Source organism: Eurypyga helias, unplaced genomic scaffold (genome assembly GCF_000690775.1).
Source record: "Eurypyga helias isolate BGI_N326 unplaced genomic scaffold, ASM69077v1 scaffold14106, whole genome shotgun sequence".
Lineage (NCBI taxonomy): Eukaryota > Metazoa > Chordata > Aves > Eurypygiformes > Eurypygidae > Eurypyga > Eurypyga helias.
In genome coordinates this window covers 3,663-18,675 of record NW_010256098.1, presented here as the reverse complement: position 1 = coordinate 18,675, position 15,013 = coordinate 3,663, and the positions used below count along the sequence as shown (strand labels likewise).

Sequence of the window (15,013 nt, the reverse complement as noted above, 5' to 3'; positions counted from 1 at the left end):
AGATTTTACGATGCCAAATATAACATATATTCAGGTTGTCTATCATATCAATCAGCAACTAAAGGCAAAATAGAGATAAAGTTTGTGGAGTCCCTAAGAAAAATATTTTTTGTGATTGACTGAAAAATTAGTGATGTTCATTTAAATGAGCAATTAACTCCATGCAAATAGAACTAGTTTTGAAGATGGTTGAGCACACGCATTATCCAAGTACATAAGACTAGATGTATCTGCTCCAAGCTGCCAGGCAAGGTTTAATGAAGACATGCACCTAAATCTGCCTTTCTATAGCCTTGTAATTTTCTAGTTATAAGTTTGGAAATGCTGTTAGAAAGGTAGAAATAGAAGTTCCTTATGGTAGTAACTCCTGCATGTGAAGAGTGTTCTGGGATACAGAACTTGATGAAACAAGTAAACTGCGTATTTTAGATGCCTTTAGTACAATAATGAACTTCTGAATGATGTTTCCTATGATAGTTTCAGAAATAGATGCAGTGGAACATTGCAAGAGCTGAAGAATTTGCAGCATCTGATCTTTAGATGATATTTTTGGAGAAAGGAACTGACATGAAAGCAGTGCCTTTTTCAGAAATTAAACTCAGAATAAAAGCACTGTTCCCTTTCATACAAATTACACAGGTATCAAAAATAATGATGTGTTAAAAGGCAGCATTTTGAGCTATTTTTTCTTAACTATTTATGTATTTACTTACTGCTTTAGCACATGGAAGCAGACTTTTCAGAAATGAGAAGTGAGCTGCAGTCACGGGATGCTCTCTGGAGAAGGATACAGCTGGAATGCCAACAGTTGCATACAGAATTACTGAAAATCAGAGATTGTAAAGATATGCAGGAAACTCAAATAACGTATGTATGTTGAAGACAATATTTAAAGTAACAGGTACTTCTGAGCTGATGTTGTTGTTTAGGCCCAGACACAAACTCAGCACCACACAGCCACTTGTTCACTCCTCCCCAGTGCAATGGGGAAGAGAAGATCTAACAAATGGATGGAGGGTGGAGACAAGGACAGGGAAGGATCACTCACCCATTATGGTCATGGGAAAAACAGATTCTACCTGTGAGAAAAATCAATTTAATTAGTTACCAATCAAATCAGAATAAGATAAGACACAGAATAAGTTGAGACAAAACCCGTATCTTAAAAACCTTCCCCTGACCCCTCCCTTCTTCCTGGACTCAGCTTTGCTCCCCATTTCTCTGCCTGATCTCCCTGCAGGACACAGAGGGATGGGTTATCACCAGTCCAGCACGTGTTGTTTCTGCCACTCATTCCTCCTCAGTGGGAGGAATCTTACACTCTGCCCCTGCTCCAGCATGGGGTCCCTCCCACAGGAGACAGCCCTTCATGAACATCTCCCACGAGTCCTTCCCACAGGCTGCAGTTCTTCACAAACTGCTCCAGCGTGGGTCCCCCCCATGAGGTGCAGGAGCAGCCTGCTCCAGTGTGGGCTTCCCACAGGAATACAGCTTTCTTCAGGTGCATACCCCTGCTCCAGAGTGGGGTTGTCCCTGGACTGCAGTGGGGTCTCTGCTCCCCCTGTGACCCTCCATGGCTTCAGGGGCACAGCCTGCCCTGTCACCACGGGCTCTGGGCATCTCCTCCCCTCCTTTTCCACACTGACTTGGGTATCTGCCTAATTCTCTCTTTTACATCCCACTCCTCTCTCTGCTACAGGTTCCACAGCAGGGTTTTTTCTCCTCTTAAATATGTTATCACAGAGGCACTACAACGGCTGCTAATTAGCTCAGCTGTGGCCAGGGGTGGGTCCAAATTGGAGCCAGGGAAGCTTCCAGCAGCTCCTTACAGGACCTACCCCATAACTCTTCTCCAACTACCAAAACCCTGTCATACAAACCCAACACAGCTGATAATTTTTTCTTACCTTTGATTTAAATTGAGTCTTTCTAAAAAGATATTTGAGAGTCAAATGTCAGTTTCTAAACAATTTTAGAATAAACATTTTCAGTGGCAATTATATATGACAAGATTGCAGGCAATAGATGCAGGCGCTGTTAAAAGGCTTTAATGCTGTCTAGATCTTTACAAATCAATGCATTTCATGTATTTATATGTTTACAGTCCCTTTTGTTTTCTCGGCATTAAACATTTAGGAAGTAGTGAGATTAAGATGCTCCCAAAACCTCTGTTGAGTAAAATGTTCTTTTTATGGTTTATCTAATCTAATGTAGATATTTGAGATTATATGAAATACTAGTCTGCAAGAGATTTTTGGATTCTTTCTGCAAGCATTTGCATTGTCTTTAATCTCTAGAAATCTCCCAAGAACCAACCTGGTTTAGGCCAAATTTTCCGTTGTTTTTTTTCTTTCATCAGCAAGCAGGTCTTCCACAGCTTTACACTGTGGAGAGGATACTGTAACGTAAAGGTTATTGACATTTCTGCTTGTTTCATGATGTGTTTATTTCTTTTTTTAAGGCATCAATCTTTTCGTGTACAACATACTGAGCAACTAGAAAATAAAACCACGGGCTTATTGCTATTGGCACAAAATCAACAATGCCAACAAGAAGAGCTAAACAAGGTATTTATTATTATTATGTATTTCCAGATCTTAACTGCAATATTGGATTTTTGGAAGAGAGCAAAGTACTGACCTTGGGTGTGTGCATATGCAGAAAAGAGCAGGAGGATAAACTGTGAGTTTAGAAGAGCATGAAGTTCTCATATATGAAAAACTTTTCTTATGTGGTTGCATTTCTGGAGGTAGTTGTGCAGCTGTAAAATTGACATTCTGATTCTGTGCACTAACAGCAGACCTAACTGTTTCATTGGAATAATGGAAGAGACCATGCCTAAGCATCACTGTGAGTCAGATAACACCATGCAAGTAATAAACCCTCCCAGGCTATGAGTAATTAATAGGCTATAGGAGATGAGCATTAGTTTGTAGGTAGTCTCACATGTAAGAGGTGCTAACAGATCGACTGATGTGAGTCACTATGGTGGGTACCCACACAAGGCTAAGCTTAATCAGTCACCTGCTCCATGGTCTAAGGCAGGGCTCTTTAGCTGGAACTATGCCTCACATTGCATTGCGTGTTCCAGGAGTGCTGTGTGCAAGCAGTAGTGGCATGGCACTGTGGAATGGCATATGGTTTGGCAGGCCAAAACACTCTGGGACTAGAAGATGCTCAGAACTCCTCTTACAGGCACGTTGGGGTTTTGCTGAGTAGTAATATAAGCAGGACTATCTCTAATTGGATGCAGCTGACTTGGATGCAGCAATTTTGGCATGACAGTCATAGCTCTTAGGTTTTTTGCATCTATATCCATTTGTTTACAATTCTAGTATTTCTGTGTAGTTTGCATAAATCAAAATGAAAAGCCATCTGTTACTGATTGGGTACAGTACTGCGAGGGATTATTAAAATGGGTTCAAAGGTTCTTAGGCTGAGTTTTCTTTTTTATGTAATAAAAATATCTATCAATAATAAATTGTTGGTTATAGTAGAAAGATTATGAAAACAATCTTTCTGTTCATTATTTGGAGGACTCTGCAAAGGAGACAGTGCAAAAAGTTTGACCTTCATTTTTATATATAATTGCAGGAAAAATTCTCATAAAGTGATTTACCATATATACTTTTTATTTCTAACAGTTTCTCATTAAAGAGTATCCAGATTTATTTATTTATATTGCTCCTAAGTTAATTTAGGCTCCATTAAACATTTTAAACCTAAATTAATTTAGGAGCAATATAAATAAATCATACTTAGTTTTATTGAATGGAAATTTCCTTGAATATGTTTTTCTATAAATCCAATCCTTAAAATTAACACCATTTTTATTACATTCTTTTTAAATGTTAATTTAAATGCCTTGTATTTTGTTCATTTCTAATACTAAATAGGCAAATGAAAGCACAAGAGAAGGGTTGAAAAAAGATGTAAAATAAATAAAGCTATGTGCACTGACTCATGAAGACATTTTACTATATAATCTCAAAAATCTCTGATTCGGGTAGAAGAGTTGGTGTCTTGGAAGCATAAGCAAAAAAAGTCACTGATAGGTAGCAAGTGATGCAATCATATTTACTGCACAACATTTTCTGTTTGAAACATATTTTGTTACAGATAAGAAACCATGTTTATCGAGAGGAGCAGTCCCATCGCTCCAAGCAGGAAAGAATGAAGACAGAAATCTCTGACCTGACAGAAGAGCTTCATCAGAAGGAGATCACTATAGCAACTATCATGGACAAAGCTAGTCTTCTGGAAAGACAGTTAAAAATGGAGTTGGAGATAAAAGACAAATTGTTAGCAAAACAACAGGTATGCAAACAGGCAAAACCAGCCTATATCATTTTACTCCACACCTGATAATGTCGTACGTTATCTTTCAAAAAAGACATTACGTTTGTTCTTGTTTTCATCAGCAGTGCTGTAATATCCGTGAAATATTACTAAAGCAGCCAAATTGATACCGGAACAAGAAAGCACCAGTAGATGCCAACTGTACATCTAAATTGCCATTCGTTCTGACCATCAAAAGCAGTTACCATTTTAACAAGCAAAAGATCTTGAAAGCTTCCAGTGTGTTGTTATTATATACTCTTTATCATTAAAACTTGTCAGAGGGCTGGAGCACCTCTGCTATGATGAAAGGCTGAGATAATTGGGTTTGTTCAGCCTGGAGAAGAGAAGGCTCCAGGGAGACCTTATTGCAGCCTTCCACTACCTGAAGGGGCCTACAAGGAAGCTGGGAGGGGACTTTTTACAAGGGCCTGTAGTGACAGGACAAGGGGGAACGGGTTTAAATTGAAAGTGGGGAGATTTAGATTAGATATCAGGCAGAAGTTCTTCCCAGAGAGGGTGGTGAGGCACTGGAACAGGTTGCCCAGAGAAGCTGTGGATGCCCCATCCCTGGAAGTGTTCAAGGCCAGGCTGGATGAGGCTTTGAGCAACCTGGTCTAGGGGAAGGTGTCCCTGCCCATGGCAGGGGGGGTGGAACTGGATGATCTTTAAGGTCCCTTCCCACCCAAACCATTCTGTGATTCTATGACTTCCTATTTTTTCAGGGTTTTTTTAAAGCTTTTTGAAGAATGTTACAAATTTTACAAATTTTAGAGCTGAAAAGTGTAAGATACCATTTTTTTCATTGCAAATTTCAGTTTTAAAAACTAATGGTTTCTTCATCACTCAGTTTTTTAATCACAGAATCACAGAATGGTTTGAGCATCCACAGCTCCTCTGGGCACCCTGTTCCAGTACCTCAACACCCCCACTGTGAAGAATTTTGGCCTTACATCTTATCTCACTCTACCCTTTTTCAATTTAAACCCAAAAGAACCTTCCTACTTCGAGGTTTCTGGGTATCTCTGGTTTTTCTGAGACGGTCACTGCATACTGAAAATTGTGATTAATGTAATACTTTACTTTTGACGATTGGAAACTTAGTGTTTGTGAAAATGCGAGATGTCTCCTACTGTGTGGCACTCTTTACCAGGCCACATTCCCTGTAGTATCACTGAAAGAGTGGATGTCATTCCTAGGCTTCATGACTAAGATTTCATCCAGTTTCAGTGGCCTGCAAAATCTGTCTCTCTTTGTATCTTGTAGCTGCATGTGAACTCTCATTTTCCTAAGGAATTATTTCTTTCAAAAAGGTAAATAAAATCAGAGGGATTGCGTTTGTACATATTTTGTAGATGGTTTAAGCTTCTTTCTGCTTTAATATTGCTGTATTTAAAAAAATATAGTTAGTTTCATAATTCTTTATGTATGTTTTGTAAAATTAAACTTATGTATAGCTATACTCAGTGTTATTTCAATTTAACAGTAATATTCTTGTATTTAACTAAGAATTAAATCTTTTCCTAGTTGTTGGATTTCCAGTGCAAAGTTATCAAATCTGAAAATGCACATCTAAAAGAGATGGTGGAAAACCAGGATTGTAAATGTTGCACGGTAAATTTTTTTTAATCTAATCAATGCAATGTGCAGAGCAGCTACTTATATTTATTGTAAATGTGAGATCATGGCAGATTTAGAGATTTCTGGCTTGTGTAAAATAAATTAATAAAGATAAGGTGTGAGGCGTAATCCAAACCAAGTGGGATTCACACACATCCTGAAGATGGGTATGGCTACGAATAATTTTGACCTTAACTGTAGTAAACTACAAGTAAGCTAAATTTTTCAGTAACTGTCTAGACACTGAACAGTTTCTAGGAGCCTGTTTTTTGTAAGTGACATCACTTATTTCAGAAAATGTTTCTTTTTAAACATTCTCACAGATACAAAAATATGTCCCTTTTTTACTCTTTTACCCCTTTGTATGTATGATATTTAAATAACAGAGTAAAAAACTGACACATTTTGCCCCCACCCAGCTTATTTTCAGAGTTAATTATTTATTGCTCTCCAAGCAGAAAATATTTAAAGTTTAATTAGTAAAAACTGTGCCATAATATCATGTAAAACTATAGTTTATAAGGACACAATAAATGTTAAGTATGCTGCCTTCCGCAAAAAGCCTCAAAACATCCTCTCCTTACAAAATGCCTGCAGTTATTGTATCTGTCACTAGAAAAAACACTGGAATTTTGTTTGTAAATACTGCTGTAAATACATCTTTGGGGGATTTGTAGCCTGTTAATTATCTTACTGTAGCCTGACAAACGCATGAAGGTGTTGCAGTTTTCCACACTCCTAAAATCACGTATATGTCTCCCAGTGATGTATTTCCCGTACATACTTACACGCTGTCATGGATATATGTATGTTATGATATGTTATTGTGAAAACACAGACAGATGTGTGTATGCACATCTAGCTCGACTCTACAGTGATACTCTCCATGAAGACTGAGAAGAGCTCTCTGATGGGAATCCTTGGAGATGCCATGTGTTACTTAAATTCTAACAGTAGGATCCAGTGACTAGATATATCGAGGTCACTGCACATATCAGTGCTTTTGTGAACTCAATTATTCTTTCCTACTTTACTAGTGTATTGTGAGGTTCTAAACATTGAAGATTGTGAGGTATTTAATATTAAGATTGCAGGGACTGGGGAGATTTTTATGGCTGTGTTTGCACAATACAGCTGAGCACCACACAGTCCCCCTCAAACTATTGCCAGCCAAAGTCAGTGTGGGCTAATGCATCATCAGGCAGGGTTACTTGTTCAGGTTTCAAAAGCAGTGTAGCTGTGCCAGCTGAGTTCTGGCGTTCATGCCATTATAACTGTACTGCTGATTTTAGAGCTGGTAGTGGTAGGGTGACTTAGCACTCCTGTTCTGCCACTCCTCTGCACTTGGGAGGCATAGCTGAGCCTCTGCGCCCCGCCTTTGCACAAAATGCTAGATTTTGTTATAGTTTCTGGCACTTCCATGCCAGCTTGGTTTATAAATTCCCCCTAAAACTGGCTAAGCAAGGCAAGGTTTGTGGGAGGAGATGACATCAAACCGGTCAGGACAAGGAACAGACAAGCTTCCAGGTGCAGGAGCCCTGTTGCACTAGCAGTATACTAAGAACCAAATCCTTCATACTCGTGAGTTACTGGGTTCCAAAAGATTAAGTTTAATCTAGAAATACATGAAAGCACAACTTAATAAAATGTCTGGGGTTTTAGTCTTTTGTGCGTAATCTGATAAAACCTTTGAGAATTTTCTGTTGATGACAGTTATTGCCAATATATTTACTCAGTGCAGTGCAGTCTACTGCAGAGGTACTTCCAAATTCGCTAGCTCAGTGTGCAGCATAGGCTTCATGGAATAAGTGATAGGACAGAAAAGGAATGGGGTATCCTGGCCAGTCAACTTCCAGAACTGCTCTCCAAACTCCCCTCTTTAGCCCCGGTCGCAGTGTGTGTGTTCTTTAGCACTTCCAGGATTGTGACTTTTATTCATGTGGGCTGACCCAACTGAGAAGCAGGGTTTAGTAGCACAGAGAGAGCGCACTGTGCTAATGTGGCTTTACTGCTTCTAAAACTGAAGGTAACTGTATCTCGACACAGATATTAAATGTGCCTGTAGACATACCCTGTATCTGGTACAGTAATGAACTTCTATAATTTTTCTTGTTATTTTTGGTGGAATTGTTACTGGAGGGAGCAATATAGTCTGTAGCTGTAGCTGTTATGGTTGCTTTTATGTCCTAAGTTTTACAAAGCAAGCGATGAATTTACAACAATAATATTTTGAATGCATGTTTGTTGAGAAATTTTAATTTGTTTTATTGTGTTACAGAGGCTGTTGTGCCTTCTCTCCCATTTATCTACAGTGTTTTTTCTGGAGGCAATTCTGTTGGTTTGCTTTAAGTGCTGCATGATTATATATGGCAGCTAGGTCTTTCTTTAGGATAGAACATTGTTTTGTGTTTGCTTGTTAAAAATACTAACATCCGTTTATTGTGGAAAACATAACTATTTAATGATGGGTTTATCTCCTTTCACAGAGCATAAATTTATCTAACAAAGAACATGGAAATTTCACAGCTTCCATTCACAAACTGGAACATGAGAATGTAGGATTACAGAATAGTCTTGTTAAACTACAAAATGACACAGAAATATCCATACTGGGTCGCAGGGATACCTATGGAGAAACAGACCACAGCTACCAAGACCAGTCAAAGATGCAAGACAAGGAAGAGAGGTAATATTTAGATTGTACACACATATGAAACTCCCTGGAAGTTTTTTGGAAGCATTTAACTGGGCCAAACTGTTAAGCTTTTTTTTTTCCTGTTCATTCGGAAGTCCCGTCAACATAAATATCAGACCTAGTTGGTATATTTGTAAGAATTTCCTACATTTTTGTAGGTGGCTAACAGAATTTGGCAATAAATGAAGTCCCAGAAATGTTTGATCATTATTTTATTATTTGTCAAATGAAACAAAAAAAACTTCTGCTTAAATTATTCTTAGTTCCTGGTTTTGCAGAACAGGACAGAATGTATTTTTACTGCAAAATGAAAACATGACAAGCAAAGGATATAAAAACATGAGAGGTAAACTGCTCCACAGGAGGTTATCTTAAGCTGAAAAGCTTTGTGTCCTGCCACTTTCATTTGTTGGAAGTTTCATTAAATGTATTTTAATGTCTTGTCTAGTTTTGGTGTTCTTGGGTGACCTGATTTTTAAAAGAAACTTAATTTCAGATGCCCTGAAGAAATCATTATTACAATAAACTCCTTGTTAGGGAAAAATAATGAGACTTAAGAATACTCAGGTCTTAGAAAATATATTGCAGTGATGATTCCTTCTTAATTCCCTGTATTCAGTGAAGCACTGACTTACCTTCATAGGTGTTATAATCATGGTGCTGCAGTACTAAAAATGAAATAAGCTCCCTGCTAAACCATATTTCACAGTACAGGAGAGTAAAAATTCATAGGGAACTAAATATTTTGATCATTTGTAATAAAGAACTTATAGGATAGCACTAATGTAAAACAGTCCCGTGAAACAAAGTTTAAATAATTGGAGCCAAAGTTGTACAGATTAAGATTTCAACCTCCTACATTCAGTCTTTGGCAAAATTTAAAGTGATTTTCTTTCTGCAAAACAGAAAGGCACCCCATTGTGTGTAGTTACATTCTTGACTAAAATTTCCTTTTAAATAGGATGTTTAGTGTTGCAGATAGTATTGTAAATATACATGTACTATATGCATGTGCATATGCTTCTGTGCATGTACATATATGTGCATATACATAATACACACACACACATATACATGTACACATACAGAAGGGGCAGGTATGGCTGTTTTCCTACTAGGTTTCAAATTATGTTGAAGGTTTTATGGAAACAAATATTTGCAAGCCAAGATACAGACTATTCTGCACCTGTAGGTCTCATAATTTCATCAAAATTGAAATTTTTTTCCCCACTAAATTACAAGTGAGGAGGTTTAGATTAGATATCAGGAAGTTCTTCCCGGAGAGGGTGGTGAAGCACTGGAACAGGTTTCCCAGAGAAGCTGTGGATGCCCCATCCCTGAAAGTGTTCAAGGCCAGGCTGGATGAGGCTTTGAGCAACCTGGTCTAGTGGAAGGTGTCCCTGCCCATGGCAGGGGGGTTGGAACTAGATTGTCTTTAAGATCCCTTCCAACCCTAACCATTCTGTGATTCTATGATAAATAAATATATACACAAATTTCAAAAAAATTGCGAATTCCACGTGTACTGTATATACACATCAGCCAGCCAGTCTTTTTAAGATTGGGCCCTCTCTACACTGTCAGTTCTCTGTCCCAGACAGGAAAGCACCTGATTTTCTCAGAAAACTAAAACTAACTTTTCAACCATCAAACATGTGCAGATAAACCAGGCATTTGATGTTGGTTGAGTTATACTCTGGGGTATGTTTTATTTTATTGTGAGCATAAACCATGTTATTTCTGTTTTCATTTGTAGTTCTGTTTCCATGGTAATTATGGCACTGGAGAAAGGGCAAAAAGACTTTTTTATGTAGTAAGAAAATAGAAAACAGTGTTTATGCAAGGGGTGTGTGAGTGTTTGTGTTCTAAAGAGAAATTTTTCAGCAGCTGTTTTAGTTTTTCCTGTGTGCTTTCAGAAACCTAGAATGGTTTGCACAATGACAGTGTCTTCAACCAAGGACATTCTGTAATATTTTTCAGTCATGTCTCACCGTCAGTACTAGAACCCTGGACATGGGTAGAGTCATTAGCCAGGAGACCTCTAGAGAAAACACAGGAAATTGCAAGAAGTTATATTGCCGATTGAGAAACAGGCATGATTTCTTCTTTCAGTATAGAGTGAATTTCTAAATATTAGAAGGTAAGATAAGCAGGATTGGTATCTTTTAGCTAAAAAATACTGTGGCCACATCCTACCTATAACCAATTTAATTAATGACTGCTCTCATATATGGTAATTGACATACTTCTAATTGCCATCTACATAAGCTTTCCCCACCCTCAAAATTTCAAGCCTTTGTTTAGACTTTGGCCACATATAGTTGATTTAAACTTTGGCATGGCTGAAAACCTGGTGTGTTTAGCTTGTTTCTTCCAAAATTAAAACATGCATGTGATTTCCCAAATGAAAGGCTACTTAATCACCACAAAAATATATATAAAATAGGCAATTGGTCAAGCCCAAGCGCACTTCCCTCATGTGGCAAAAGCGAGGACTGAATGCCACCTGAGGTAGCTGGGGACCTCTTAAAGGATCTTTGTTGACAGTGTTGTATTTGTCTTATGGAGACTTTCACTACTCTTTGGAGGTCACACACTTGTAGTCATACTACTGTAGCAGTTATTGCAATAGATAAACTGGAAGCCGTGAAAACACTCTCTTCAGGAAAATACTGTATGTTTTCTAATAGCGTAATTCTAATTTTACTAAATTTAACCATTTTTAAAATCAGGCTAGCAGTTACCCTTGCAAGGTAAAAGCAACAACATGAATTCTGAAGACATTCTGGTCCTTCAAGACCTGTTGTTTTCTTTCTCAACACTAGGTATGTCAACCAGCACAAGCTGTGTAAGGAATTTTTTTTGCGCCCGTGTGTCGTGATTTAACTCCGGCCAGCAAAATTCCACGAAGCTGCTCTCACAGGTCCCTTCTCCTCTAGCAGGGGGGGAGAATCGGAGGAAAAAGACAAGGAAGCTTGTAAAATTGAGATAAGAACTATTAACTAATTGAATCTAAATGAATAATATATACATACGAATATATACAAATACTACTACTACTAAGTAATTAAAATAATAGAAAATTAAACAAATTATTAAATTGCTCACCACCTGCTGACTGATGCACAGCCAGGTCCTGATAAGTGAGAGTCAGAGCCAGAGAGCCCGAGAGCTGGAGCCCAAGAGCGATCGCAGCAGAGTCTGAGCGAGCCCCACAAGTGACAGCACAACCAGGAAAACTACCAGATCCACTAACTCACTCCCTGACAAACAAGGCAGCAAAGGAGTTAGCAAAGCAGCTAACAAAGGAGTTAGCAAAGGAGCAAAAAGAGTGGAACCCCTGAGCCCACTCCCCACTTACGCACTGAGCATGACATGCTATGGAATGAAATACTCCTTCAGTCAGTTTGGGTTACTCACACACATCTGAACTGTGTGTTCCCCCACACTGCTTGTAGTGAGAAAGTTGGGAACGCAGCTGCAGTATAAGAAGCTGAGAAAGACCTTGAATGTGGTGAAAACACTCCCCAACATCAGCTAAAAAAACACCTTATCAGTACTTTTCTCAGGGTAAATCCAAGAACATCGCTTCATACCAGCCACTGTGAAGAGAGTTAACTCTTTCCTGAATAAAACCGCTACACACTGTGATCACACAGGGACCAGGCTGATTTTATATACGAGTCTGGAAAAATCGATCCCATCTATGTAAATTCCCTGTGCAAGGACGTTGTTCATGCACTTCTTTTGCCATATGTCGCCACGTCAACAGTGATATTATTTTGTGAAGTATGTGTGTTAAGTACTCTATGACAGTAAACGCACTGAAAGCCTAGTTATTCAACTGCAGTTACAGTCTATTTGCATTGCCAATGTTAACAAATGGCCTTTTTTTTACAAATTTGCAGATATTTGCCTCCCCTTACATTTGTATTCAAACTAGAACTCTCTTCTTAGATATTCCTTTCCACTGAACTGGCAGAAATTTAAACCCCAACAGTGAAATCTGTCTGAAGCGAAGGCATAGTATCCATAGCAAAGCATCTGAATGTAGTTGTCATGTTTTTCCAAGAGAGCAAACAGCCCCAGCAATCCTATGGATTATACTACAAAGTGGAGACCCTTTAAAAAAATCAGTCCTTGGGGGAGGTGGGGGGGGAGGGGTGAGGAAGTATCTGGTTTTATTACCTAAGAGCTACCATAACTGTATGCACCCAAGTCTGAAAATTCTGGTCTTCGTGAAGTGAGCTGTAACATAACAGTAATAACCATTATTAAAGAGAGAAGCAGTTCTGGGGGGAAAAAGAGGACACAGATCACATAGACTTTACTGTGGGGTTACAGAGGAAATTACGTCCAAAAAGGTCAGAACACAAGATGAAAGAAAAAAGATGTGATTTTATTATTCATACCATCTTTCTTCAATTGTGGCAGGTTTTTTTCACCATGCCCTTCATCCAAACAATAGATGGAATGGACTTTAAAATGGAGGGGGGGAGGGGGGACAAAAAAAGTCATCTTCTGTGCCCAAAAAGCAGAGTGTATTTATTTAAGAAAATCATGAAAGAACTCTGCCCCTAAAAGGTAAATATTTTAGGTGATTTAGAAAACTGGAAGGTTTGGTGAATATTCTCAGAGAATTTTATGTTAGAATGTATAATAATGTTATTATAGTAATAATAAAATTATAGTATCATGCTTATAATTTGCTTTCCTGTAGCATTCAGAGTATCTTAATCGCTACTTCTTTTATAATCAGAGAAAAATATGTTCTTCATTAGTTCTCTGAGTTGTTCCACACAGTCCATTTGTGGAGTACTCAGTTTCATGTTTCAGGGCTTATGTCCATTGAGACTGCACAGCCACCCTCTCCCAACACCAAATATTTAAATGAAGCTTAGAAAATGATGGTGTGATCTTCCTGCAGAAAACACTCTCCTTGTGCTTGGCAAATTCTTCTTTTTTATTTGGGGAAAAAAAAAAAAAGCCATTTTCCTTGGACCTGAGCAGCACGGCATACTGTTGAATATTTATAATAATTATATGTTAGTGCAGAGAACTTGATCTTTAAAAGCCTTTATAGCTGCATTTCAAATCTGTTAAGTGTTTTAGGGTATTTGGAGTGATAGGATCTTTTCAAACAGCTATCATGTTTAAGCACAGGAGTTACCTCCTAAGATTAAAATTTTAATTTTATCATTAGCCCAGACCTCAGTACAATGGAAATTTTTACCTCAGTCAGAAATAGTCTCACAGCAATGTAATAAAATCCAAAATAATTATTTTTGCATGTTTTGGTATAAATACGAGTAAAGATGCCACTGAAAATTAGTCTAATTCAGCAGACATCTGGGCAAGCTACTCCCAGAATTATCGGCTCTTATCAATGTGGTTTCAGAATTGTTCAGTTAACTGTCAGGAAAAGTGGATATTTTGAATGGGAAGAAAATAGCATTTTTTTTTTAAGGTGCTATTAACCATAATAGTTTTTGCTTCACAGAACTGCAAATGAAAACAAATACATGCTTTTGAATCCATTCTGATCACTCTAAGTGGGATACAAGAGTTTTGGAACATCCTAATAAAATACTTAAGAATTCGTTTGTAAGAGTGAAGGTTTCACTTACTGTTACAAAAGCATGTTCTTGTACAACTCTTTAAAAGTGTATTTTTAAAAACTCTTCGTTTCTCATCTTAGTGTCCAGTGTGTCTTGCCACAATGCGGCAGCCCGGGTGTGTTTGCCTCTGCACTGCCAGTTGCTGCTTCTACTGCTTCTCTCGTTCAGCAGCATCCAGAGCCAGGCAGGTGGCTTTCACCTCTGCAGACTGTGTTACCATGAAATCAGTGTCAAAATCAGTATTGCAGTAAAAATGCTGGATCAGATTCCTGTACTATTTTTTAATTTAACTTATTTAAGCATTTTTTCCAAATTCCAGCTATTTGAACATAGTTGTTTAAGGTGATATTAGATCAAATCTGACCAATTATCCAACCAATAGCAATAGTTTTTGTTTCCTGTCTCACTTATACTTTCATATTTCTTTTCCTCTCTTCGCATGGTTAATACAGCCCAGGATACGGTTGGCCTTCTGCGCTGCTTTTGCATCCATTCTGATCACTGTAGGTGGGATACAAGAGTTTCGGAACATCCTAATAAAATACTTAAAAATTCGTTTGTAAGAGTGAAGATTTCACTCACTGTTACAAAAGCATGTTCTTGTACAATTCTTTAAAAGTGTATTTTTAAAAACTCTTAGTTTCTCATCTTAGTGTCCAGTGTGTCTTGCCACAATGCGGCAGCCCCGATGCATTTGCCTCGGCGCTGCCAGTTGCTGCTTTTCCTGCTTCTCTCGTTCCGG

General features: G+C 38.2%; 1 protein-coding gene across 1 annotated transcript in view; it reads left to right on the top strand.

The window, feature by feature from the left end:
• Window positions 1–721: 721 nt before the first annotated feature.
• CCDC67 (coiled-coil domain containing 67) overlaps window positions 722–15,013 on the top strand; it is a gene marked incomplete at both ends in the record, with an annotated part of 15,326 nt that continues 1,034 nt past the window's right edge. The window contains 6 exons of the mRNA XM_010153548.1: window positions 722–867; window positions 2,462–2,567; window positions 4,120–4,317; window positions 5,866–5,952; window positions 8,445–8,644; window positions 8,998–8,999. Of these exons, the coding sequence (XP_010151850.1) occupies window positions 722–867; window positions 2,462–2,567; window positions 4,120–4,317; window positions 5,866–5,952; window positions 8,445–8,644; window positions 8,998–8,999 (739 nt within the window). The remainder of the gene's footprint in view (window positions 868–2,461; window positions 2,568–4,119; window positions 4,318–5,865; window positions 5,953–8,444; window positions 8,645–8,997; window positions 9,000–15,013) is intronic.